We start from the raw sequence: 27,018 nt of genomic DNA on the forward strand, positions 1-27,018 counted from the left end.
ACCGAGGAGCAATGGCGACGACGACGATAGTACTGCGATGGTCACACATTGCTGTGCTTCTGATCCTATTTTAAACTCAAACTCACAATCTGAAAGACACACGTGCATCTATGCATTTCACAATTTTTCTGCAGTTTTATATGTTTTGATAAATTACTGTTGAGTCCTTGCCATATAGTACAAACGTCACGCTTAATCATTCATGAAAGACTAACAAGCCTGAAAAACAAGTCCTTCGTCTCTTACACTCTGACAATATACTAAAACGCCATACCCTGCTGTAAACAGTATAGTGCTCCATTGTTAAAGGGTTGTAAATTAGTGCAGCAACTTTAATTACAAAAACCATTGACCAGATAAAAATGATACATTATATGAGAAAAACATCCTTAACAAATGGCAAATCTTGTACATCACTGAAGTATTACTGTTAAGGTATTAAAGAATTACCTTTAAAATTCTGTATCAAAACTAATAGCAAAATATACCTGAAATGCAGGAGCAACATTTAGTAAACATGGTTCTCCCATGTTTATCCATTATTGCTGAATTGCTTCTGCTCTAGTCGGATAATTGTGCTGCGACACGCATCCCGTAGTCATGATAGTGGTTCACGACCGAGAGACACGAGGGCCAGTTGCACTGAAATGCTTCCCGTTTATAATACTTGCAGTTTGTCCCTCTATTTGTTGTGATATTTGAACAACCCACTTCTGTGTTACTACTCACACAGAGTATTATCCACACCCCTTAAAATGATTCAGCACAATAACAAGAACAAGCTGTCTCAGCTTTTTAACCCTAACATAGCTGATAGTTCCAGCTCTAGATGGACGGGTAACCTGGTCGAGTCAAACACTCTATTTTCCAGGCCTTTTCCAATAAATTAGCTGCAGCCATTACCTTTGTACTATGGGGGTATGGTTACATACCATTGAGCTTTGGTCTTAAACATGCAGGCACCGCACAATAGGCACTGTGCAAACAGGTACGGTGACCTTTGTCACGAACTGGAATTCCAGGTTCCACTCCGATGCTACTAACACAATGCAACGTGAGACGTGTTTAACACGTACCCCGCTTGCATTCGAACGTCGCCGTGTGTCACGTGAGTCATGTCCTCTGGTTTTTCTGCCATGAACAAAGTACAGTCCCAAGTACAGTTTTTTTATCTCACATGATCTCCCCACCCTTATGCTGTGATGTAACATAGGTGTGCACAGACTCACGGACGACCTATCATTCTTTTACGAACATAATACTACAATCCAGTTCTCATTAAACTAGTAAAAGAGAACTGGGGTACTATTGCAGTATCTCAAATGAAAATTGTCATTACCCTGAGTATAATATATCAGGCCACCCCCCCAACCTGTCTGTTGTAGTACCTGCCACTGGTCTGTCGGTTACAACCAGGATTCCTTTGAGGAAGTGTGTTTGTACTCAGTTTTTTTCCCCTCAAGGCAAAATAGGGTAACCAAGTCCTTTTTTTTTGGGGGGGGGGGGCACCCGCCTGCAGGGAGGTGTCACACCACATCACTGCCCAAACTCAGACTCTCCTCTGGGTCATTCCCGCTGACTGGAACCACAGGGGACGTCACATTCAAGTAGCCGATTTCGGAGGCAGGAGTGCCCACAGCGGACATGGCACTTGGGGTGGCCTCCATTCGTGAGCCTGCTTTCACCATCTGGATGGCATCTAGAATTCCGAGCGTGTGGCACACTCCTGGCATGCTACAGAAGAAACGAAACCAGTTAACAGAGACTGGGAAGGACTTTCTTAGTCTTCTCAGAGTATCAAATCTTAAACATCGAAAGTCATTTTCAAGAAATGTCCGCGCATCAATTGTCTATGTATTTAGGACTTTTCACCCCCAAAATATATCAAGAAGGAAAAAAGTAACTCGCTTCCCAAGATAGATCTATAAATAAACCATCCACAAACCTGTACCTTAGTTGAGAAGTGTCCAGAAAACTCCCCTGCAGACTTTCAGGAGGAACCATCTTCTTGGCATCCTTGGAGCAGGAGTGAGTGGGGAAAACACATGACCGATTTTACACTTACATATTTACATAGCAGAGCTAGCTGCATAATTCATATATTTCCAAGATCCATTTTGTAGCATTTTTCAGCAAAATGTAGCATTTACACCAATCAGCCATAACATTAAACCACCTGCCTAATATTGTGCATGTCCCTCAAACCCATTCCTGAACATGGTGCATTATCCTGCTGAAAGAGACCACTGCCACCGGGGAATACTGTTGAAGGGGAGTACTTAGTCTACAACAATGTCTGGGTAGGTGGTAGGTGTTAACATCCACTTGAATGCCAGGACCCAAGGTTTCCCAGCAGATCATTGCCCACACACTGCCTCCGCCGGCTTTCCTTCTCCCCATAGTGCATCCTGGTGCCATCTCTTCCCCAGGTAAATGACGCACACGCAGCCAGCCATCCACATGATATAACAGAAAACATCAGACCAGGCCACCGTCTTCCATTTCTCCATGGTCCAGTTCTGACGCTCACGTGCCCATTGTAACCACACTTGACAATGGACAGGGGTGAACATGGACACTCCGGCCGGTCTGTGGCTACGCAACAACACAATGCACTGTGTTCGGACACCTTTTTATCATGGCCAGCATTAACTTTTTCTGAAATTTGGGCTACATTGCTTCTCCTGTAGGCACAAAGTACAGTACCAGACCTTCCATAGGCTCATTTTCGACCACGACAATTTCTCGGCCAACTTCCACAGTCCTTCAGCCTTAAGTCTGAAGCCTCAAGTGAAAATGAACTTGAGCAGGTAACAGTGAACATGGAGAAATTGTTTCACAGCACTCTGGATCTTGTAGCTCCACTTAAGAAAATAAACCATAAAGATATGAAACCTGGCCCCTGATCATACATGTGAACTTAAACAGGCTTCGCGAAAGTTAGAGCATAAATGGCGCTCAACTAAACTAGAAGTTTTCAGGTCTGCCTGGAAAGAGAGACTGACTAAGTATGAACAAGCACTAGTGACTGCAAGGTCTGTGCCTCTCTCCAGACTAATAGAAGAGAACAAAGTCCCACAAGCTCTTAGGAGTGATGACTTCATTATATTATTTATGGTAAAATAACTAAGATTAGACAGACCATCTGGAGCATGTCTGTAGGTAAGTACGGCTACTAGTCTTCCGCTGGTCCTGTTAGTAGGGGTGTAACGATATACTCAGCCCACGAGACGCGATATTCACGAGATGAGATATTTTAATAATATTTTATGGAAAACTTCAAAGAGGAAATATATTACTGGAAATCAGCCTTTGATTAATTTGAAAGACAGAAAATGCTAAATAATGCAGATGTATGGTGAAATGTTTGGAGTCGTCGTCGAAACCCTGCATTTTCGACTACAGAAAATGGTCTCATGTCGGCTGCAATGAAAACGCTGATATCCTTCGTTATTGAAGTGGCTCTAGCACTTGACTGTGAAAGCTGGGGTGTAAACACATTTGTGAGCGTCGTCTGGCCTTTTAATGTTTCCTTCACCAGTGCAGTGGATTTAAGTAAAGAGCTCTGATGGTGCTGCAAATGGCTTTGTATAGTAGTAGCGTTAGCCGCTGTGTACGGCATTATCTTCCTACAATGCCTACAGATGGTTTGTGTTTTGTCTGTCACCCTTTCGCCGTTTATATTTTCCACTAGGTGCCCAAAATGCTGCCACGCAAAAGACTGTAAAGCATCTGGAGCGTCTGCTGCGGTAATTTCGTCAGACGCCGACATGCTTACAGCAGCCGATTTGCAGCGCCTTCGCAAGAACGCTTTTCACTTCGAGGTTGTAATGTCGCGAGATCTCGTGATCTAACTGCAGCATTCGATACTGCGGACCATAATATTCTTTTGGACACGCTGATATCTGTGGTTGGCATTAAGGGGACCGCTCCCTCCTGATTTTGCTCTTATGTAACTGATTGTTACCAGTTTGTCCATGTGAACAATGAATCCTCAAAGCCTACGAAAGTGAAAATCTCTGTTAAACCAGATGATGCACCCCAGCCGTCTGACTTACAAGACCGTCTACTAGATCCGCTGCTGGATGGCATCTTGTTCATTTGCCTCAATGGGGGCTGTAAGGAAAAGTAGTAAAAATGCCCCAAGGTTCTTGGTTGATCATTTGAATGCAGACAATGTTGGGAATTTATGATCATGGGGGAAGCCAGGGAGAGAATGGGGGTTCCAGTTGGCACCACTATGGTGATAAGGATAAGATAAGGTGATAAGAATTGAATTACAAAGATCATAAAAGTCTCCACCCTGTCCTGTCCCGTCCCCGTCTCAAGACCCTCACACTCCAGGGGGTCACTCTTTATATGTAAATTCACTCACAACACCTACACACAACACCTTGGTGGGGAGGGCCTTTTGGGGTATAAAGGGGGGTGAAGAACTGTCTTCAATTTGTATCTGAGCTGCCTTTCAGTACCCGGTGTGTCTCTCTACACTGTATTACATTGTATTATTTTTACTGTTCAATAAACCATCATTTTGCTGAAACTGCGGAGACTCTGCAAGTGGATTCCCTACAGGGGCTTTGGGCAGGCAGGGACAATGTGAAACGCTTTGAGGCAATGCAATGTTGTGAAAATGTGCTATACAAACAAAATTGAATTGAATGGAATAGGACTGGACAGACTATACATCCCCCCCACACACATCAATGAGCCTTGGGCACCCATGACTGGTTCACCAGTTGGCCTCCCATGGACCACTTTTGGTTATAGGTACCGACCACAACACCGGCTGTTTCACAGATGCTCTAACCCCAGCCATCACAATTTAACCCGAGTCAAAGTCGCTGAGATCCTTATGCTTGCCCATTTTTCCTGCTTTCAACACATCAACTCCAAGAACTGACTGTTCACTTGCCTAATATACAATGAGACCATTCACAGGTAGGACAGGTAGGACTGTAATGATCGGTGTTATTCACTTCGGCTGTCAGTGGTTTTCATGTTACAGCTGATGAGTTTATATGTCCATAATATTCCCTAGGACATCACTTTTATTTGACCTCTGCACATGTGCTGCTAAGCTACGTATCTTCATACGTAGATGTGCATTTTCAATATCATCATATATATAGCAAAACATTTCTAAAAGAACAATTAAAAACGTAGTAGTGGTGTGGTAATGGTTTAGGAAGTTCTTGAATTCTTAGGAAGTTCATACCTCTACGTTGTAGGGTGACTGGACTTTCTTCAGGGTCCGTTCCAGTGCCCCCACTTGGCTGAACAGCATAAGCACTCTTTCCTGAAGCTGCTTGTTCTCAGTTTCCATGAAATTCATCCTGTCCAGAAAAAAAGCTGGAGCCCAAAGGAATGTTTCTCAACCTGATCCTCACATTTTTGCTCCCTCCCAGGTCCCTTCCAGACAATCCACATTTTCATTCCCTCTTGCCAGGAGCTGGGATCGAAAATGTGACCCGTCTGGGTGTCCCCAAGGACCAGGTTGAGAAGCACTGCCCTGAAGCTCGTGTGCGACAGAATGCCTCACCAGACTGTACTCAAGCACTTTTTGCAACATTTACTTCTTTTTTTTACTGCGATAGCAACATCGCATTGATGACACAGCACATTCCAACAATGCAGCTATTTTAGCGCAGAAGTCGGTTCAGGAAAGCCTGGGGAAACTGCAGTTACGTAAAAGTAATCCTGGAGAGCAGTTATGAAAGGCCGCTAATTGCTGCAGGGTGCTTGGCACGATGGGGAAACAGGAAAGATCGACGACTGCTGTGCTCAAATGCTAAGCTGGAGCTCAGCAGTGGGCGTCATCAGAGCAGTGCTGTCAAAGTTCATTCCTAGGGGGCAGAAGCCCTGCACATTGTTGGATTTCCCTTTATAAAAAACACCTGGTTCAACTCCATGTGCTAATTAGCATACGGCTCTTGAGCTGAATCATTTGTGGTGGAACACGGAAAGAACTAAGCTACACAGGGCTCCGGCCCCCCAGGGACGGAGTTTGACGCACATAAATTAGAGCATTCCTTTTTTTAATGATGTTCTGTCACCATGTTATTAAACTGGGAAATTTAGAGACACTAATTTACCAAGTTACAAGCTTTTCGACTTTGGGAATTAGCCAGAGTATCAGAAGGAAATCAGCAGCAACATGGAGAACGTGCAACACTCAACGCACAAAGAGCGGGGGAGTAAACAACCCTGGGGCAATCTGGCCTCTGATGCACCCAGTGAGCCACTGTCCTGCCCCCAGATATATGTGGTGCCCTTTAAAATGCTGACAAGGTAGAAGATGAAGCATTTCATACAGCCTTCAGGAAATGACACGTATATTTTCAACCCACTAGAATAGTGTTTCCCAATAGGGTCCTCGTGGACCCACAGTCAGTCCATGTTTTTGCTCCCTCCAAAATCCCTGCCAGACAGTCTACTTTTTTGCTTCCTGTAGGGAGCTGGGAGGAAACAAATACGTGGACTATCAGCGGGTCCCTGGGGACCATATTGGGAAACATTGTAATAGACTGACAGGAAAAAGACAGTGAGTCATATGAGTTTGAGCAGAGCAAAGAAAGACCACAGGAAAGAAAATGCATCCGTCAGTGCTTCCAAGAAGCAGCGTCAGGCTCATCTCTCTGGGGAATATCACTGTGAAGAGAAGCGATATTCTTGGTACTGCTTTCTTAAATGCTACACATAAATTCAATCCATCCACCCATCATCCATAACTGCTTATCCTATTCAGGGTCCCGGGGGGGTCCAGAGCCTATCCTAAAGACTGTGGGCGCGAGGCACGGAACAACCCAGGGTGAGGCGCCAACCTATCGCAGGGCACACTCACACACCAGTCAGTCTCACATGCACACCCATGCGGGCAATTTGGTAACTCCAATTAACCTCAGTGTGTTTTTGAATTGTGGGGGAAACTGAAGTTCTCAAAGGAAACATCACAATGGCACGGGGAGAACATGCAAACTCCACACACACAGGAACAGAGACTCGAACCCAGGTCCCAGAGGGGTGAGACAACAGCGCTAACCACCACGCCGCCCCCCTAAATACAACATAAATGAAGTGAAGCCTGGCTGCAGATTATGAAAGGCCGCACCTCTGCAGGGCGGTGGAGGCCGTACGCCTGCTGTTGCTGCTCATCTCTTCTGCCTCATTCAGCCTCTTCAGCAGGTCCCTCACCTCCAGCAGAAGGTTCTCATTCTCCTCCATCACCTTCTTCACGCAGTCCCGCTCCTGTCCACCGGGAGGGGGACACCGAGCCCCACTCTGGTCAGAGGCGGACGCCGCAGAGGAGCTCTCCATTCCTGAAGTGTCTGGCGAGCACCCACCTTTTCAGACAGGCTCTGAGCCAGGGCCAAATCATTCTCCAGCTGCTGGACACGGATGTCCAGTAGCGCTGCCTCCTTCCGGAAGGCCTGCTTGGCTCTGTGCAGCTTCACTTTATCCTGTGACCGCTTCTCATTGTACTTCCTGCAAGGCGGACAAGATGACATGCTGCGAGGATGGTGGTTCCAGAGGAGGAGGAGGGCCTGATGGAGGGGCGCCCAGCTTACCTGATCTGGACGTCAAGTTGCTGAAGCACCAGTTGTAACTCTTCCTTGAGTCTCTCAGCCTCCTGCTGGCTGGTGGTCAGTTGGTCCTGGAGCTTGTGGCAGGCAGACTGGCTGAGTCGCAGCTGCAGAGCAGGATGATGTTAAAATCACCCAGCTAAACAGCATCCAAATGCTCCTCGTCCATTAACCCTACTGACGAGACGCTCTCAGTAAATCAGGCTGGACTACATGCCAACCAGAGGTGTGTGCTGAACAGGCTGCTGACACAATTTCAAGGGGGATTCACACCAGCCGTTTCAATATTTGGCTACGTGCCTGGCTGTGCTGGTTGGGTAAAATGACAACTTAATATCGCAGCTGTATCTGCACTTGACTTCTGCAATATGTCATTTGTTCATTTGTCTGCCAACTGCGGTGCCACAACACAAAATTGCTGACAGTTATCGCCTTAAGCTGTGAATGCTGCTCCTCATCTGTTACCAGACCCTGACCCTGGCTTCCTCAAATTTTGGGAAATGCATCTGCTAGCTAAAAAAAAAATGCAAATGCAATGTAAATGCAGGCTGGGTCTCCTGCACTTCTGCTTTCTCTCGTGGTCACATGCCATTTCCCTAGGGAAAGCGTTCCGCCTCACTGGGCCAGGACAAGACGGTGATACGATGAGTTGCATCAGGGCTCCGGGATTGTAGGCTCACCTCCTCCGATGTGTAGCTGTGCTCTCCCTCCAGGACCCCCAGACGGGTCTCCAGCTGCTGCAGGCGGCAGCCCAGCTCCAGGTTGGCGCAGTTAAAGGCGGCCTCGCTGGCACGCAGCGTGCAGACGTTTTCCTGCAGCTCACTCCCTCTCTGCTCCAGCACCTTCCTGTTGGCACAAGAGGATGTGGCTGGGGTGGGCAGAGTACCAGCAACAGCATGGCCAAGTGCCATGAAAACAGATCTTCGAGATACACTCAAAAGGAAAGAACATAACAAAAAGAGGGACAGGCAAAAGCAAGGGACAAAGGAAATAAGTATCATTCAAATGTGCCGACTGGCAGCAAGATATGGATGATCGCAATGTCAAACCACCGTCTGTCTGTTAAGTATACGATGGGAACCCTGTATGAGAGGAAATTCCAGGAACACTGTTTATCAGTTTCAAACTGCACACCAGGCGGGTACAGGCTGGCTGCCCAATCACGTCCAGTACATGACTCATCTCCCTGTGTCCCCCTCCCCACGCTTCCTCCCAGAACTCTCATCCAGCCTGCCTCCAGCCCGCATTCATAGCTGCGTTATCGCTGTCTGTGTTTATGATTTTCATTGGACCGTCATCCCTTGATATCCATGAAGTTTCTGCATTATTCTGTTGTTTGAGAATTAGATTAAAACACAGTCAGAATGACTTTCATTTGAGAGTACAGTATTGTACAATACTGCATAATTGAGAGTCCAGTATTGTACAATACTGCATAATTGAGAGTCCAGTATTGTACAATACTGCATAATTGAGAGTCCAGTATTGTACAGTACTGCATAAAAGTACAAACCAAAACAAAAAAGTCTTTAAAACAAAGTACTTTACTATTACTGTATTTAATATTGGTATTGACTTACGGTGCATGATTTAACAATTGAGCTTTACTGTATAGTTACAGGAAAATCACGTTATACATGAGGAACGCAGACGGTTGGCTATTATCCACGGTTTCGGCTACCTGCGGTAGGTCTTGGAACGTATCACCTGTGGATGTGGGAAGATACTGAATGATATGCTCCTGTCCTATAACACAACATACGATGTTTGCACAGGGTACAGAGACACGTGGAGGTCCGGCTCCGTTCCGGCCCCACCTCTGCAGCTGCTCCTCCTGCAGTTTGGCCCTCAGCTGGGCCAGGGTGTCCGACATCTCCCTGCTGCGCCTCTCCAGCTGGTTGGCCTCTGCCGAACGTGCCTCCTCCAGTCTGAGCTGATGCAGGGTGCCCTTCAGCTGCTGCTGGAGTTCCAGAACCTGCAAATAAAGCAGCACCCAACAACTTTAAGGTGCAACATAAAACAGTTGATTTGACAATCGGCACCTGGGGTGGATAAATTGTTCCAGACCCTGGCACTGGTCAACGCAGGTCAGCACAGCAATTCAAATTCTAGGCTCCAATGGCATGATAACCATGTAACTCAAGCCAGCAAGTGTAACCAATGTGCTACCTGTTCCCTTTTTTGCATAAATTAGTTTGGGCTTATTTTTCTACTTCTCTGTCAGCTTGTTTGTTTATGACTAGACCGACAATGCTACCTTTTTGTCAGCGGCGTTGAGACGCGCCCGCTCGGCGTTCAGCTCCTCCTGCAGACCGGTGTGGGTCTGCTGGGCGTGACTGTTCCGGATCACCTCCAGCTCGAGCTCACGGACCCTCTGCTGAAGCCGATCTACCTCAGTGGTCTGGGTGGCCACGTTCTGCTCCATCTGAATTCCCTTGTTTTGGGCGTGCTTCAGCTCAGCGCACAGCTGTAGGGAACACAAGTGGGGGTGGGTCACACTGGTGCCACAGCTGGTGGGCAGGAATGGTCGATCTGGATAGGTAGTGCAAAAAATGCTTGAGAAGCATGAATTACACAGAACATGTTCAGCCAAACACCAACAGATTAAGTATTATGGGGATGTAGAGGCTCCTGGCTTCATGCAGGTCCACATTAACACGTGAGGAGCCCAGAGCACCTTGATCTTCTCTTGGTCCAAGAGCGCATTGTGCCTCTTGAGATCCAGGTTCTTCTCCCGCTCATAGCGCAGCTCACGCTCAGCAGAGCTGAAGAGGCTCTGGGCCCGCTGGAAGTCTTGCCGCAGCTGCCGGATCTCCTCTGCCTTCTGCTGAAGCGAGGTCTCCTGGGACTTCAGGGGTAAAGGTAACGTCACTGACGGGAGGCCAGAGGAGGTGACCGGTCCTTTTGACTCTGGAAGCAGCAGCTGACTGCTCACCTTAGCCCTGGCTTGTGACTCGGTGACCTGGGCCAGGAGGGCCAGCTGGTGCTGGCTAGCCAGCAGCCTCTCCTCCTCCAGGGTAGACTGCAGGCAGCTGATCTGGACCCTCAGAGACACCAGCTGATGGAAGGAATAGGCAGCTGAGGTGGATCTTTTTTCCCATGCTAATCATTCTCCAATCGACAAGGTAGAATGTTCTTAAAATGCTATGAGCATACAGAATACACAGCTTCCCTAAACAGATAACGAATGCCTTCATGCCCAGAAATTCATTCTGTAAAACTTAGATTTACAAAATTTTGAATTACACATTTGAGGTGTTGCTCTGGCAAGACACATACTTGGTTGTCACTGTTATCCAAGCGCATGTCTGCGATGGGGGCGTGGCTGAGTGTGGGCTCCACCCCTCTAACCAGCCACTGCTCCTGAACTGTGGGCTTCAGCTGAGCACTCAGCCCCACCACACAGCCCGGCTCCTTCGCCAGCTCCTCCCTGTATGTGAAGGTTCATTTATGGTCATGAAAACTTTCAGTAAAATAAATATAAAATAAATCAAACATAAAATGGAACAAATGCTATAATTTACTCAAATGGGGGGGGGGGTTTGGAATAGCCTTTCCTGTAGGATTCATGACATTTTAATTTAGTTAACGCTACAATAATCAAACACCTGATATGCAGAGGTGGAAAATTCAGGTCCATAAAATAACATTCGAGAATAAGAACCTTTAACAGTCTGACATAATAAAGCTTCACCCTTATCTGCAGTCAGAGCAGCTGAATAAAAGAATTTTCCAGGCAAACACTGGCAGTTGACGGCTCTGATACAGGGCAATGTCACGGGAAAATAACAATAAAAAGTGCTATTCTTTCTTATGTTGACGTCTACCGTATTCAGCAAAGCGGCAATGACGCAAGGCTTTGCTCTTCATTTTGAAATATCCCCTTTAAATGTTTATTCCTGTACATCTAAAATTAACCTTAATGTCTGTGTTGACAGCTGAGTGAAAGCCATGGCGGAAGACAGTTAGCCAGTAACCACCTTAAGTAGTCAGCCTTAAGTGTAACCATTTCCTCTGAAGCGACCTTCTCAGCCTTGACTTGCGTAAAGCTCCGGTTCAGATGCTCGGCCTCCTCTCGTGATGCCTTCAGGATGTCCGGATCTTTCTGGAGCTCCTGCAGGCACAGAGGAAGACATCAGGCAATGGAGTGGGAAAGACGAAGCGTGAACCTTCACCTTCAAACTCAGAGCCCATAAAGATCCTCTAAGTGTCTCCACATGGTAGTGATAGACAAAATGATGCTTCATGAACCATTTACTGTATTTTCTGACCCCACTAGATACTGTGCTCTTGCCCCAAAGCAACTCAAGAGCACCATCTACTGGGGTTAAAGAGTACAGGAAATGGTTCAGGAAACGTCATATTGTCCATCGCTAGCACACGGTGCTCATTTCTTGCTCAGTGGTACCTCTTTGGTCCTCTTCAAAACTTCCTGCGCCCTCACCACATCCAGCTCCAGCTGTTGTCTCAATTTCTGTTCCTCCACCAGATGACTCTGCAGCAACTCCACTTTCTCCTGTGTGGGACAAGCAATAACATTTAAAGGTGCAGCTCACCCTAAAACTGAAAAAAACTTAAATATGTGTTTTTGGGGGGCTTTTATACTATCTATCCATGTAGGTTGCTCTGCTGGTTGCCTCCACAAACTACTTCCATCTCTTTTGCCCACACTTCTGTGTAACTTCCCAGTTGGCGCCAGTACTGGTAGTCAACCAATAAGCAACTCAGTAGTTCCTGGTTGAGTGAAATGTACCTACTCCAGAGAAGGGACTAAAAAAGGTTCAGGAACAACCTCCCGGGAACTATAATCGGACTAAGTTCCTGCGGTGGGAACGTAACAGAAGTTCTTGGTTCCTGAAAAAGTTCCTGGTTTGTGAAAAAAAAGTTCCTGTGGTGAAAACCTAGTGAGGCTATCAGTTCATCGAGGCTTTAAAGAAATCAGAGTTTTTAAGAAAAACTTAGCATAATATACATTAGTCAAATAAGTTCCAAGTCAGGGGTGTCTCTGGTTGGTGTTATCAGTACAGTCTTAGGGAACAAAAAGGGTACTGAAGCTTCACCTTCTTTGGGTCCCTGAAGACCTGTTGTGGCTCACCTGTAAGAGAAAAACTTCCGATTCCTGGCCAGGAATCCCATTTTTCTCTGGAGACTCTGTGGAAGCCGCCTTAGCTAGCTGCACCTCCAGACATTTGATCTGCAGGGAGCAGACTGTATTTCTTAATCGATGTTGACGCAGTGCTACACAGACACTCATTAGGGGCTCAAACTGTATCTGCACACATGGGGTTGGACTGCACAATTTATTAACAATTAACTGGACAGTCAATTAATCATCACATCCAGGAACCCCACCCACCTTCTTGTGAAGCCCCTCAGCCTCGCACTCATGCCGCTCGTGCTCCGCCTTGCTCTGGTTCTGGGCCTCACCCAACAGTGCCTCCAGTTCCTCATTTCTCTCCACCAGCTCCTCCTGCTCATGAAGCTGCTTCTGCAGGCGTCGCTGCAGCTCACGCAGCTGGCAGTTCTTGTCCTCCAGCTCCTGAACGCATCTGCGCAGACGCAGCCAGCAGTCGAGTCAAACCACCTGTGCCTTCATGCTGACAGCTGGATATTTTAGCATGAGCAGTTCAACTCAAGCGCCTTGCCTAACTGTAAAACAGCTAAAAGGGCTTCCTGTGATCTGAACTGACAGTCAATACCACCATACAAAGCAAAATACTATAACTGCATCCATTACCAAAACTCTGTTAGGACCGAAAACAGGTCTCTTAGGCTCCGTTTTATCTCACGACAAAATATTTTAGTTCAACTATGCTCAGCTTTGAAGAGAACACTATCACTTACCTACCTACTACTAGTAATGGTCAAAACAACGCTTCATGAACCATTTGCTGTACTTCTTGACTCCACTAGATGGCGCTCTTGGTGTGTTTTGTGGCATGACCCCATTTTGAACAGAGACTACCTACTACACATGTGGGTCGACAGTCAAAGAAAAAAAATCTTTGTAGCCATTTTTCTCAGTTTTGGTGCCAGCATAGTCACTGTGTTTTGCCTTTGTGGGGCAGTACAGGTCATCCGGTCTTTATTTGCTAGGCTTCTGTCCTGGACATAAATTGGCATAGATAAATGCTACCTTTTATGGAGAAGCTTCTCATCCACAGCTATCGGCGTTGTCCCGGACACAGTGGGCGGGTCAGCTGAGCCCACGGCACTCTCCCCCTGATGAAGGGGGGGGGGGGGGGGGAGGAGATTCAATGATAAGCTGCGGTGTGGGCAGCAGGGGGCATCCCGTTGGCAAGCTGCCCGGACCTACCTGACACAGGCCGGCCGCTGGCTCCTCTCTTGCCGCTTTCTTTGGGTCGTCAATGATGTTCTCAACCTACACGGGGGTGGATCATAATAACGTCTACCAACAGCATCACCTAGCTGACAAATCACAACTTTCAGTTGGGGAGCAAGACTGCCTTTCGTGTGGTGTGGCCTGTTTGGGGCTCGAAGCAGACCTGCCCTAGATCACAATACATTTTACCAAGCCGGGGCAGGTCTCCCAAGCACCCAAGGGTCAACCCATGCACCCCACACTGGTCCACTGGGGCAGCCAATTATGTCAGATGGCAAACCTAGGTCTGGTTTGAAAGTCATCAGGGTTAAATAGATCCAGCAATCCACCAAATAGCCATGATATATAGAGGCAGCACTGATACACATCTACAGTTACATTAGTATCAGGATAGGATTCCGCTGTTTAACTAGTGCTTTTAATCCAAAAAGCTTGTCAATTTTCACGCTTGAATATTTCATGAGCTATTAGGCTGCGTAAGTAGACCAAGAACAGCAAGCCATCCTTCAAATTTTAAGTCCATTACCACTCTTCACACACACACACACACGCACGCACGCACACACACACACACACACACACACACACACACACACCGATAGGTGCAATTGCGCCCTCTACTGGGCAGAGGAAAATGCTACTTGAACATCAGTAAAATACATTGCAAAGTTAAACCTGTATTTGAAAATGTGGCTTATGTTAGTCACATCAATGTGTAATAATATTTTATTGTAAATATATACATTTTTTAACAGATTTATCTACATGAACCGACTTTACTATAAAGATGGTGCCGTGGGTGGTAGCCTCGCTACAGCCCTCTCACGTACTTTTACTATTTTTGTGTATTTTTAATTTTAATTTACAGCTCTTTCTCCCTGATCACATACAGCAGAGAGGATCTTTTGCACATCCGACAAACTTTTTCACCAGCTTTCAACCTGAGAGTTTCGCAGAGCTCCTAGTCAGAGGAGCAGCAGCCCTCTACGGGGCTAAAAGGAGACGCGGCAAGGGAAGCAAGCCAGAGTGCGTTAGACTGGCGAATGTCCCATCGCTGGCCGATAATATAGATGAACTGCTGCATCTCAACGAAATAAACACGGACCTTTCTAGCTCTGCCTTCCTGAAACTGGTACTGCTGAGCATATCGCCGATAGCTTATTAGACCTGCCGAACTTTCTAATCCTCCGAGTCACGGAGCGAGAGGAGACAGAATCTGCTTCTATATAAACGAAAGTTTTTTCCTTGTTTATTCTAATCAGTGTTTACATCCCACATCAAGCCTGTGTTAGGGAGGCACTACAACACCTGGCTGACCAGATAACGAGCACGGAGCACAAACACCCCGACTGGCTGCTCATTATTCCGGGGGGTATCAACAGGGCAAACAGAGAGCACATAAAGTGTCCTACCAGGGACACTGGATCACTGCTACAGCACAGAAACGGACACCTATAGCGCTGTCTCCAGTGCTACTTTGGGACTCTCCGCCCACTGTAGGTACACCTCTTCTACTCAGAAGCAGAAGCTAAAACCTGCACAGCTGGTGGTAATGACAGTGAGGAGATGGACCAAAGAGGCTTGGCTGGAACTAAAGGGCTGCTTCGACGGCGCTGACCGGAGTCTTCCTGCAGCTGCAGACCGGCACGGTCTTACTGACACAGTGACACCTCAGATCAGCTTTCCTGAGCACATGTCTGTGCCAATAGAACTGTCCGGTCATGCGGCAGCTGCTGATCCCGTCTGTACTCTGCACGTCCATCACTGTCTGGTTTGGTTCGGCCACCAAACAGGACAGGAAGTGACAACGGACAGTCAGAACTGCAGAAAAATCACTGCAGAGCCATCGCACCCTGGTCACAACCTGTTCAGCCTCCTCCCCTCTGGCAGGCGCTACAGAGCACTGTATACCAAAGCAGCCAGATACCTGGACAGCTTCTCTCCACAGGCTCTCGCGCTCAGGAACACTTAAGTGTCAAAGACAACATTGGTGCAATAATCTGCTATTAATCATGTATGTACTAACCAGCACCTTTGCACTATGGCCCTCTGGCTTAGATCTCTTCTTTCAATACTGTATTTCGTTGTTTGTTTTTTGTTAATTGTTTCGCTTTTTGCTGTATGTCTGTCCTGTTTCAGTACACAGAGAGCGACGAAAAGCCAGAGACAGATTGCTTGTACCTGTAAACATACTTGGCCAATAAAGATGATTCTGACTGGTTGGGCTCTCTGACTCCGGAAGATTCTCTCACCCCAGGGAGAAAAAGCCTAGAGTCGTCTATGTCTCTGTCCCTCCCTTCGCCTCGTAAGCTTCACTACATACCATATCGAAAAGAATGTTTTTCTCGGAGTGCAGAGTGCGCATCCTCATCGTCAAGGCCCTGTTCTCCAGCTGCAGTCTCTCGTTCTGCTCCTTGACCTTCGCCAGCTCTGTGTCACCTGGGGGGGGGGGGGGTGAACAGGGCAGAGGGGTGGGCCATCGGTGCCGAGCCGAAAGCATGCAGCGTTCTGGGGGGGCAGGACCCGATGGATTCGGCCGAGATGCCGCCATTACTCACCACTCTCTCTCAGCTGCTCCAGCTCCTGCCGAAGTTGCTCTGCTTCACGGGAAGCCCACAGAAGCTCAGGTTCTGGGGGGGGGGGGGACATGGGGCAGTTTTAGTCACTGAAATGCTGTTTGTTGACTGTTTGCCAGGCACAGCAGTAAGAAGATAGTAGCGAACCACCAACAACCAGCGAAGCTAATTTATTCATTTCTAACAACGTACAAGTGAGACAAATAGTACAATACAAACATTGAGATGGAACATAAGTGCAGTTAGGTTGAGCTTCCAATGAATGTCCAGATACAAGAGTAAGCAGGACGGGAGCAGGAGCTACATAACATCTTCCAAAAAAGGCAAGAACCTAATAGATTACTATTCAATGACTAGAAAGTCTAACATTAAGATCATTCAGGGAACCTCGAGTGATGTCAGGCTAGTAGAGAATGTATTGAGGCGTTTCATGAAGACTGGAGAGGGAATCTGATGAACGGAAGTGAATCTGCAGCTCATTCCACCACCGGGGAACCACGCGATGGTTTGAGGTTAAGCCGTTCCAGTGCGGCTTAGGTAAGGGGAAGGACTCCGCGGGCCTGCGAGCGGCGCTCACCTTGCTGGTCCTGCGTCTTCCTGGCGGAGTCCAGCTCATCGGTGAGCCGTCGGATCTCCTGGTGGGCCATGGCCAGCCTTCGGGACGCCTCATCCAGGTCTCGCCGCAGCCGTCGCAGTTCACAGCGCTCCCCTTCCCGCGGGTCCTCGGTCCCGGCCTACGGGGTGGGGGCAGGAAAGCAGCTGCGGGTGACGGGGGCCCAGAGACAGCTGAGAAGCAGGTGGCCGGCCCGTCTGATGCAACGTGAGCGGCGCGCCTCGGAGAGCCGATGCGGGGAAAGCATGCCTGGAACTGCAGCAGCGAGGAACTAGGGAAGCCGTGCTTGGTCTGCGGGGACACGCCCACCGTCAAATGCATCAGAACAGCGGCGCCCCAAGCGTGACACATGATGCGATCATCTGGTATCCTCTACATATGTTGGCAAACTTTGGGAGTGACCTACTGTCAGCAGGGGTCGGAACTCCCCCAGAAAACCCGAGAAAGGTGGGGGTTCCACAGGCACCATTCACTGGGCGTGTCTCATGTCTCATGTACTTGACCATACTTGTGTTCTCGGGTGCACATTTTATGTCGTCTTCCATCACCGAAGACCAGCTCCGATACTCAAGAACAGATCTACATGTACAGAGGCCGGTAAAAAATCCTCAGATGTCATTCTTGCCTCGTCCCAAATATCAAGGATACATCTGTTGCTTCCTCTCCAAATGAGACCGAAGCCCATGATTAATTACACCCCAAGTTCGTTCTTGGAGGCAAGTTAGCAAGACCGCTGTTGCCAAGACGACAAGTATGACCTTTGCATTCTTGCTGTTGAGAAACACCCCCTGTTTCCATAGTGTCAAAGGGATTAATACGACACAGTGGGTGGCATGTTAAACCGAGCTTCACCGTTAAAGGATGGATCATCTTCATGAGGCAAACCTCACATAATCTGTCAAATTTTAAGGAAGTGTTTCTTTGGGGGGGGCGGGGGGGGGGGGGCGTGGTAATGATAAATGCAAAAACTGACAGTCACACTCACCAAACCCAATACTGCTAAACTAGTCCTAGTTACAAAAGAAAATAAAACACTAAACACAGCATTACTGTTTTGGTGGCACAACAGATAAAATACTTGTAGAAGGCAAAAACATTCTGTCCTTTTTGCATATTGACCAGAATACAAAGACAAACACTGTAAGAGTTTGTCTCATTGCAAGAGTGTAGGGTCTAGCTGCCATCATTACTCTCCTTCTGTGAGTGACGTGCTTGCAGCCTCAGATATAATGTCCCCAGCGCGAGGCAGTAGGAGGAACATGCGTGTTGGTCTTGAGGGGGAATGGTTATCTGCACCAGGGGATTAACATCAGCGCAGCAGATGACATGCTTTAAAGTTTTCGATACACAGGGCGACTTTTTGAGCAATGCTGCTGACCAATGTTGCTCAGGAACTTTCCCATTGACACTGGACAGCAGATTTCTATTTGGAAAAGCGTTGATCATGCAGATCCAGATCAGCTGCCCTTTGTCCCACCTGGCTGGCAATTGTCCGGCAATATTGCTCAAAAAGTTGCGCTGTGTATCGCCACCTTAAGGGAGGAAGAGTCAGAAAAGTCCCAGCCTGCTGTGTTGTCTTCCACACACCCATGCAGAGGGGGTTATATAGAAAATGCGATCCGTTAGGGGGCGGCTGAGGGGGATCGGGGAACGGACATACGGAGGCACGCGTTTTTGGGCCTTTGGAAGTCTTGCGAACTCCAAAGAGCTTCTTCCAGGGACTCTGGTCCGGGGGCAGCTTCTCCTTGTGGGAAAAACATTGTGGACAGGATCACACCACCAGGCTCAACACCACGGCTGTGCCAGCAGCCTTTTCAGTGCGGACCACCCCCAGGGCAGGACAGACCGAGGACAGGACCTCCTCACCTTACTCTCACTGTCCTTGGCGTCCCGGGAGTGCCTCTGCTTCAGATGCTTCTTCGAGAGCTGAAATGCACACGCAGGTCCACCAACAAACAGATCAGCAGACCAGGCTAAAGGTTCTAAAAGAGTGTTCTGAGTTAAAAGGTTCATTGACATTTGTGTTTAGCATCCCTTTGGGGAGCCTGAGATTACAATCGCAATTAATAGCAAAATCGCAAGAACAGAACTAAATGAATCAGTCGGAAAAATTATGATGCTTAATAAAAAGAAAATGTCTGTGTGGAAGATATGTGCAGATACATTAAACGGTGCTTGTCAATGGACTTTTGTTATGAAATCAGTAAATCTGCAACATTATTGCAGAATTATGCAAACGTCCCAAGATTTTCTGTGACCTTGTGTTGCATGTGCTATTAATGATTGTTTTAGTTCATAAGACAGGACAAATAATCTGATGTTAAAACTCTCAAAAATGATACAAAAACTGATTGCTCGATGTTCTACTATTTAGCAAATTATGGACATTTAAGGTACCCCAGCAAACTTGCCTGGCAGCCAGGAGCGTCTGTAGGCTGGTCTGGTACCTGCAGGGGTACCTCCTTCAGGCTGTCAGGGAGACTCACGTCATCCAGCTTCCCGTCGCAGGCTTCCAGCTTCTCCAGCAGCGTAGCTCTCTCCACCAGCAGGTACGCCACCTGCTCGCTAGGGCTGCTGTGGCTGATCTCAGCCAGGCCCTCCTGCTCCAGCATCTCCGCCAGCTCCTTCAGCTGGATGTCTGCATGTGGAGCACAGTCACTTATTACTCGTGACCAGAGAAGTGCTCTCATGGTGAGCAGCGCCACCTGCAGGGGGACCAAACCCACTGCGACGCACACCGGCCGCAGCGCTTACCCTGCTGGACCACAACCTCCCGTAAATGGGCGCGGAGCTGCTCATTCTCCTGCTCGTAGATGGCAGCCAGTGACTCCCGGTCATCCAGCATGTTCCGGATGTGTTCGACATAGTTCTCCACCTGCGAGAAGACGCAGCCATCAAACCCCAGGCTCTCTTTTGGTTCCCAGTGCATTTACCTTTCAGCCAGAACAGGCTATGAATTTCTATACACTGGGGAAAAAAATTACAATTAAAAAACTTTTTTTTTTCCAAAGACCCCAAAATAAAATTGGATCAATTTCATTTTTCAAACATTAAAAAGACCCCAAATTTTCCCTTCTGATCGCTGCCCTTGAACCAGCCCTAATGCCTCTCGCATCACCTCGCTCTACTTCAGTTTTCGTAAAACCTGCACAGATCAGCACCTCCTCCATCTCGTCAGCCCGCTGTGCCCGTAGGCTCTGTGATTCCCTGACAGAGAACAGCCGGGTCTCCTCGCTGCGCTGGAGCGCCCTCCACAGGTGGCGCTGGCGTTCCTCTGCGGACGCCTCAGCGGACAGTCCGTCCTCCTGCAGGCACCGGCTCATCTCCTCCATTTCTTTTTCCTCCTGAGCAAAAAAGACACTCTGACCAAAATTTTTCAAGATTCAAACCCCTTGGCGAACTTCTTGCGAGAAATCTTGCTGTGAAAGTTCCACAGCGGGGGGGGGGGGGGGGGGATGAGAGTGAGTTTAAAGAAAAAAAAAACATACAAAGCTTTAGACTGACTTACAGTCAGACAGAACGCGGGAATTTTATCAGCACTGTATGAAGAGACAAAAAGGCCCCAGATCACATCTGCAGTGCTTTAAGGCTCCTGGACCAGGGGTGGCACCTCCTCACCTTACTCCTCCTCTCCTCACAGTTCCCCTCTGGCAGCTCTGCAACACGGCAGCCATGATGCACCTCCTCCTAAATGGGAGGGGTACCATCAATCCCAAGAGAGGCACGTATCAAAACACACTTATCAAGGGTGTGTTATCGAAACGAACTTAAACTCTTGCTTTAAATAACTATTTCCTAATTTAAGTAATTCAACGATCCCTATCAGCACTCAGGGATTTTCACAAGAGATTGATGGTTGGGTGTAAAAACCATTTGTTGCTAAAAACAGCAACAAATGGTTTTTACACCCAACCATAAATCTCTTGTGACAATCCCATCATCCTTCATCTGTCTGGGGACAACAGCACCCTGGACCTCCTGCACCTCAGTGACCTGTCAGAGGCGCTGCTGCTTGGGTTATGGCACCGGAATCCCCCTGCACTGGGCATGCTGCCACATGGGACGTTGGCACTGCGCGGGCAGCACCTAGGACATACACCCTTCTCTCGGCAAGCAATGATTTCTTTCTTCCAGCTCTTTTCTTCTCCTGGACAAACCAAGACACATTGATCATAAAGCAGGAGAATGGACCCTTTGGTTTTATACGTTCATAAACTCATTGTAAACAAAAAAAACTTGCCCAGAAGGGGGCAGCAATGAGCAACAAAGATAATTCTCAGGTCTTTCTAGAAGTAGAAAGAAATATATATTTATGCTGCAGCAGTGACCTCTGCAATTCAAAGTAAAATATGATTATTTATTCTGCAATGAAATATTCTCATTCCCATTGCAGATGCCAACCTCCATATCTAATTTACTTAAGCAATTCCACCCAAGTACTTTATTTAAGAGTAGAACACTACATCTTACCCAAAGAATTTTAAACTGTACCATTCATGCCAAAATTCCTTAGCTGCAACTCTACCAACAGTTTCAGTCAGTTAAACAGTCACCAACAATTGCTGATATCTGGAATGAAAGCTAAGCCTACAGCTGAGAAAATGTACTTAATCTTGACAGATCAATAAAAAGGAACACGCTGAATGTTTGGAACACAAATTCAGAAACTGACGACAAACCTGAATGAATTTACTAACTGCTAAGTTAACCGGGTGTGCATCTTGTAGACCTATTTTCACTTGTGTTCAACTGCCCAAAGGGTGTAAAATGACAAAAGACTTTTTGGGGAAATGCTGTTTGATTTACCGACAGAAACACAACTGAGCCCCCCAACTGGGTTTCCTTGGCAACATGTGCTTAGTCCCTCTAAACAGGGAGGGACCGTTTCCAGTGTGGGCATGTCCACATTCTCTGAAAGTTTCACTTTACTGCGAACTAAATTAGTGCAACATTCAGAGGTGCAAACTAAAGTGAGCACAGCTGAACTATAGAATGAAAACTATTCCATGTATTGCCCACCTGCTATGGCCAACAGCTGCTGGAAATCTCACACCCCTCCTTAATACTTGATATGGCCCGAGCCCCTATCAGCACTAAACCACTAATACTTGACACCTGGCATAGATGCAACACACTGTTAGCTGAAACAAATGATATTACGGCCGAAGCGTTACACACATTGTTTCGGGGTGTGAAGACATCACAACCTACTGGGAATGGATTAGACATGAGGACGTACTGAAAGTTATATTGTTCGGAACTGTTCATTCCACGTTTTAGGGAAGCGGGTCAGATCCCATCCCTTGCCAATCCAATAATACATTTTCAGAAAAGTTTTTACTCTGGTTAAAAAATAATTATTTGATCCTACAGATCAATTCTCGGAAATTGCCAAAAAAAAGATGTTTTCATATATGCGCTAAAATGCCTGTTGGTTTTATTTGGTCTGAGTTTGAGTAATTTTATCTTGTCTTATTAATCAAAATCACCAAGAACAGCAATAAGCAGAAATGGAGTTTGCCCGTGGTGATGGCGCGCCTGTTTACCTCCTGGCACTCCATGCCCCTGGACTCGGCCTGAGAAGAGACTAAACTCCGGTGTGCATTTGGGGCGACTCGATGTATGGGTTTCCCGGTCGCCAAATGTTACTTTGCAGTCCGCGACGATGTGGCGTTAAAGGTCGCACCGACAAATCCGCTGAGGGAGCCACTTGCGGCGCGTGGATCAGATCCCTCGGTCGGAGCCCGGCCGCGTGGCCGATCGATGGGATCCATCCCACTCAGTAACACCATCGGTGTCATGGACGCGCTTCGTCGCCCGAGGAGTCCGTGGATTCGCACATTCACCCTTTAATGCGAGCGTCGGAGGTCCAGTGGCCCAAAAAGGGATGGAAAATCGCTCTCATTCCTGCTTCACCATAATCTAATTGCATGTGGAGCGTCGTCGTACAAGACGTCTTCGAGATGTTGCTTTAAGCCGCAAATTCCATCCCCATTCAAGGGGACCGAGTTCTGTTTCTTCAAAATGTCCGACCCAGAACAAATGCTGTATCCCGTGCTGAGTATTCCAGTACAAAAGCGATTAGCTAACCATATAGGTATCCCAGATGGACAGTAAAGTACAGAACTATGTACTGTCAGCAAATCTGGCGTACTTGTTACCTAGATCCCGCTAACTGGATGTTGTACTAGTTTCGGTTCAGAAGTCACTGCATAAAAGTACATAATAGTCTCGGAATGTGATTATTTACTTACGGTTAGAAAACATACAAATAATTACAGAAAACTGTCTCCGCCTCCAAGAAAACAAGAAATTTTACTAAATAAAACTTTAATCGGGGTGCTGGTAGGACTGCTCATTGTCAGATGGTGGTAACTAACAACAGATATATTAAATACAGCACAACTTGTTTTTAGAAGCCTGTGCAGAGTCCGGTTCGTCCGGTGCACGACTGCGGGATGCCAGTGCTAAGCGCCATATAGAATAAAAGTTTTTCAACTTCTAAAAACACACACAACACACAAAGTACTTCTGATCTTCGGTGCTTGATCCGCCGTATATTGCACGTGGCTATACGATCAATAGCGACATTATAATACGTCCGATTAAATTCCGAAACGAAACCGTTATTATCAGGCAGCTACCAGCTAAAGCTATAATCCCATTGCCGTCTAGGCAGCGATTCAACTGGTGGCTATTCTGCATCAGCAGCTCCAGTCAGACTGTCGCTGTTTTCGTGAGGAAATGCGCTATATATTCTTTCCCACGTTCGATCTTAGGAAACAATAACTATCCATATGATAAGTAACGGCTTGTCCTTAGTATTAACCAGCGACGCACTAAAGCGCGATCCCGTGAAATCCCGGAAAATGGCTCGCAGAAGCCACAGGCTACCATGACAACGGAACAAACCATTTGTGTACTCGCTGGGGGTGAGTGCGAGTGAGTGGGTGGTACCACTGACACACCATCGTATCATAACATACATTTTTTAAATGTAAAATTGATGTTCAGTATTAATCCTGTTTCCATTCTTATTCTGATTATTTGAGCTGCTGGGCTTATTATCTCCAGCATTAATAACTAATTTGTAGGTTTTCTTCCAGACGTAGCGTTGTGAAACTGACGTCCCACCCAGGGTGTACCCCAGCTTTGTACCTTATTTAGCCTCGGAAAGGCTTTAGACTCCCTTTAAACCATGACCAGGATAAGTAGTGAAATATGGAAAGTTGTTATCACTAATTATTTAGGGAATCCAGATAATTCATACCAGTGAGGACATTTTGAGTTGTTTCAGCTCTTACAAACTGCTTTAAAACTGTAAGGCTCCTCTGCTTGGCTAAATAGTTAGTTCTTCTTGTGCTTTGACTGGTTTGTTTCCTTGATGGATAGACTCATCCAGCTGTCACTTCAACATTAGTGACACATGCATGATTATAGGAGACTGACCAATCAACACACAGCATTGAAATTCCGGTCCTTTTAATTAAAATGGTAGTTTACAAATCCTGTCAACTGCTCCAAGTGGCCTCCCTCACACGGATTATCTGGTCACCCTGAATTATTACTGTGAGGTTCACATAAAATTAGAAGGCACGGAAATAGGTGCATGTGAAAAACATAAAATCCAGGCCACACAAAGTATAAATAATACTTCATTATAAGGTTAAAGCACTTCGTTTGAATGCTGACATTTCCTTCATCACTTGGTCCTTCTGGCTCATGCTTCTCACCCAAATGTCTCTTCATCTGACCCCACCCCCACCTATCACTTTGCTGGTGCCGAGCCCCCAAGGTGGCTCCATGTAGCCATTTTGGAATGAGGCCACCCAGCTTACATGGGGGGCCCAGCCATTGCATGCTCACCAAGGAACCCCAACCCCAGCTTCCAGTGTTGGATCCTGGTAACCTCATTCCTGTCTGGCTACTCTCTTATCGTTGGTATCTTTGGTGGGGATCACACTTCCCAGCCTCCCTGTGAAAAGCACTGACAGGGTGCTCATGCTCGAATGTAGGATTCGCGAGGAACAACGCCAGCCCAGCTCTGGGGCAGCTCCTCTTCCTCGGACAGCTGTGTGACGGTTCTCAGTAGTTTCCTGACACAGTTTCCATGTGCACTGTGCATCTGAAGAATACGTTTGACCGTATGCGGTGATGAGGAGTTTGGGAAACTGTGTGCTGTTCAGTCCCTGTATGAATGCAGTAAGAGCTGAATCTGCGGCGTTGGCTCAAAATGGCACAAGGTAAATCAAGGTAATTTAAAGTGGGTATTGGCTCCAGCAAGGGTGTGATTTATCTTTACTTCTGTTTGTGATTTTCATGTATCCCCCAGATCTTAATTAAGGGAGTTCTGAACTGACTTTCTTAGTAAGTTGCCACCACAACCCTCACCAGGAAACCAGTATAAGCAGAAGATGATGATGACTTGATTCAACAATAGCATTATTATAAGTCCGTTGTGTCTACGTTTTCATAGTTTCCATAGTGATCGTTTCCGGTCATTGCGGAAGGTCCATAAGGCCACTAGGTGGCGACAAAACTCTCATTCTACATGATATTTGGAGTATGAATATTTAGCCGAACAGCATTTGTGTTTCTCAGTGGTTTGTGTATAACTTGGCAGCTGAGTCCCACGACTAAGACAAATTATATTTATCTGGCATGCTGCTGCTGCCTAATATGTTTCATAATAAAACTGCAGACCAAAGTAATTAATTGTTTTCATGCAAAGAAAGCTCTCAGTTTTCTCAGTCTTGATCATGCGTAAACATAATCAGGTCCGAAACAAAGAAACATATAAAAGTGCACATTTTTTATTCTGCCTGCTTTTGATTTTTTTTTTATTATTTTCTTCAAATAAATAGATAAATATCTTTGCGAATGAAACCATAAGCAACGCAGCGCAATTAATACTGCCATCATGCGGTGTTACACAGCGGCGTGTGAGAGCGCTTACTCCACTAGGTAGTACAGGACAAGCAGTTGGAAGATGCATCTTGATTAATTAATTACATTTTCAAATCATCAGATCCATTTCTAGAAAACTTGGAAAATGAAACATTTATATTAGCCTGTAATGATTCTAAAGTAAATTCGTTTTGATTCTGAAGCAAATTAAACTGCTGGGATTGCTATGATACCAAGAGTTACTTGGCTGTTCCGATATGGACTGAGCTAGCCTTGGTATATCTGCTCTTCGGACTTGAAGTGCTAATTCGATATCTTCTATAACATTAAACATGTCCATCCATCCATCTTCTGATCACTTATGTTGATTAGGGTCACAAGCTTGTTTACACATAGTATATAACTGTAAGTGCGTGTATGCATGCGTGTGTATGTAAGTTGGATATGTATATATTACATTGTTGGGACCAAATGTCCACACAATGTGATAAAAACCTGTTATTTTGACGTTGTGGGGACTATATAAAAATCTGTCACTATAATCAAAAAAACAAAAAATGCCAAACGTCCTGTATTTTGTTTGGTTACTTATGGTTAAGGTGAGGGCTGACTGTCATTGTTGGGATTAGAGTTTTTCCATAGGAATGAATGGAAGATCCCTACAAATATATGAATACAAAAGTGCGCGCGCGCGTGTGTGTGTGTGTGTGTGTGTACCGTGTGATGTACTGGCGTCCTGTCCAGTGTTTACCCCAGCCTTATGTCCTGTAGTATCTGAGAGGAGATAAAAACATGTTCCCTTTGTTATAATAAATGTCCAGTGTCTTTTATTTTTGAATGTCACTTAAAACTACACATAAATATTTATTCTGAAATTCTCGCCTTTTTGGTTGTGGGTGGTCAGGGTTACAAAGCCAAAGGGATCAAAATTGGGCTCTAATGGGCAGAAACTGGATGGTTTCAAAAGATCTGCTAGATGATATGCGACAGCAGAAG

The 27,018-nt window shown here is 46.6% G+C and overlaps 1 protein-coding gene across 4 annotated transcripts; it reads right to left on the minus strand.

The window, feature by feature from the left end:
- Positions 1 to 111: 111 nt before the first annotated feature.
- Positions 112 to 23,990, minus strand: ccdc30 (coiled-coil domain containing 30). Of its 4 annotated transcripts, none has more exons than XM_049017316.1 (28): positions 22,662 to 23,990; positions 20,734 to 20,802; positions 20,277 to 20,459; positions 19,870 to 19,990; positions 19,527 to 19,753; positions 18,982 to 19,041; positions 18,776 to 18,856; positions 17,080 to 17,236; positions 16,485 to 16,556; positions 16,250 to 16,365; positions 13,900 to 13,965; positions 13,720 to 13,805; positions 12,940 to 13,132; positions 12,679 to 12,777; positions 11,992 to 12,099; positions 11,564 to 11,697; positions 10,863 to 11,013; positions 10,519 to 10,641; positions 10,261 to 10,431; positions 9,841 to 10,050; positions 9,401 to 9,558; positions 8,264 to 8,429; positions 7,569 to 7,690; positions 7,344 to 7,485; positions 7,112 to 7,248; positions 5,219 to 5,336; positions 1,952 to 2,016; positions 112 to 1,734 (listed from the first exon to the last, which is right to left on the minus strand). In XM_049017316.1, the coding sequence occupies exons 1-28, from the start codon at positions 22,674 to 22,676 to the stop codon at positions 1,527 to 1,529; spliced, it is 3,558 nt and encodes a 1,185-aa protein (XP_048873273.1). In that variant the 5' UTR covers positions 22,677 to 23,990; the 3' UTR covers positions 112 to 1,526. The 4 variants fall into 4 exon arrangements, with proteins under 4 accessions (XP_048873273.1, XP_048873272.1, XP_048873275.1 ...); XM_049017315.1 differs by having other exon boundaries at positions 18,776 to 18,859; XM_049017318.1 differs by having other exon boundaries at positions 18,776 to 18,859; positions 20,734 to 21,262.
- Between the last annotated feature and the right edge of the window lie 3,028 nt (positions 23,991 to 27,018).

The sequence above is a fragment of the Brienomyrus brachyistius genome, chromosome 6 (assembly GCF_023856365.1).
Source record: "Brienomyrus brachyistius isolate T26 chromosome 6, BBRACH_0.4, whole genome shotgun sequence".
Lineage (NCBI taxonomy): Eukaryota > Metazoa > Chordata > Actinopteri > Osteoglossiformes > Mormyridae > Brienomyrus > Brienomyrus brachyistius.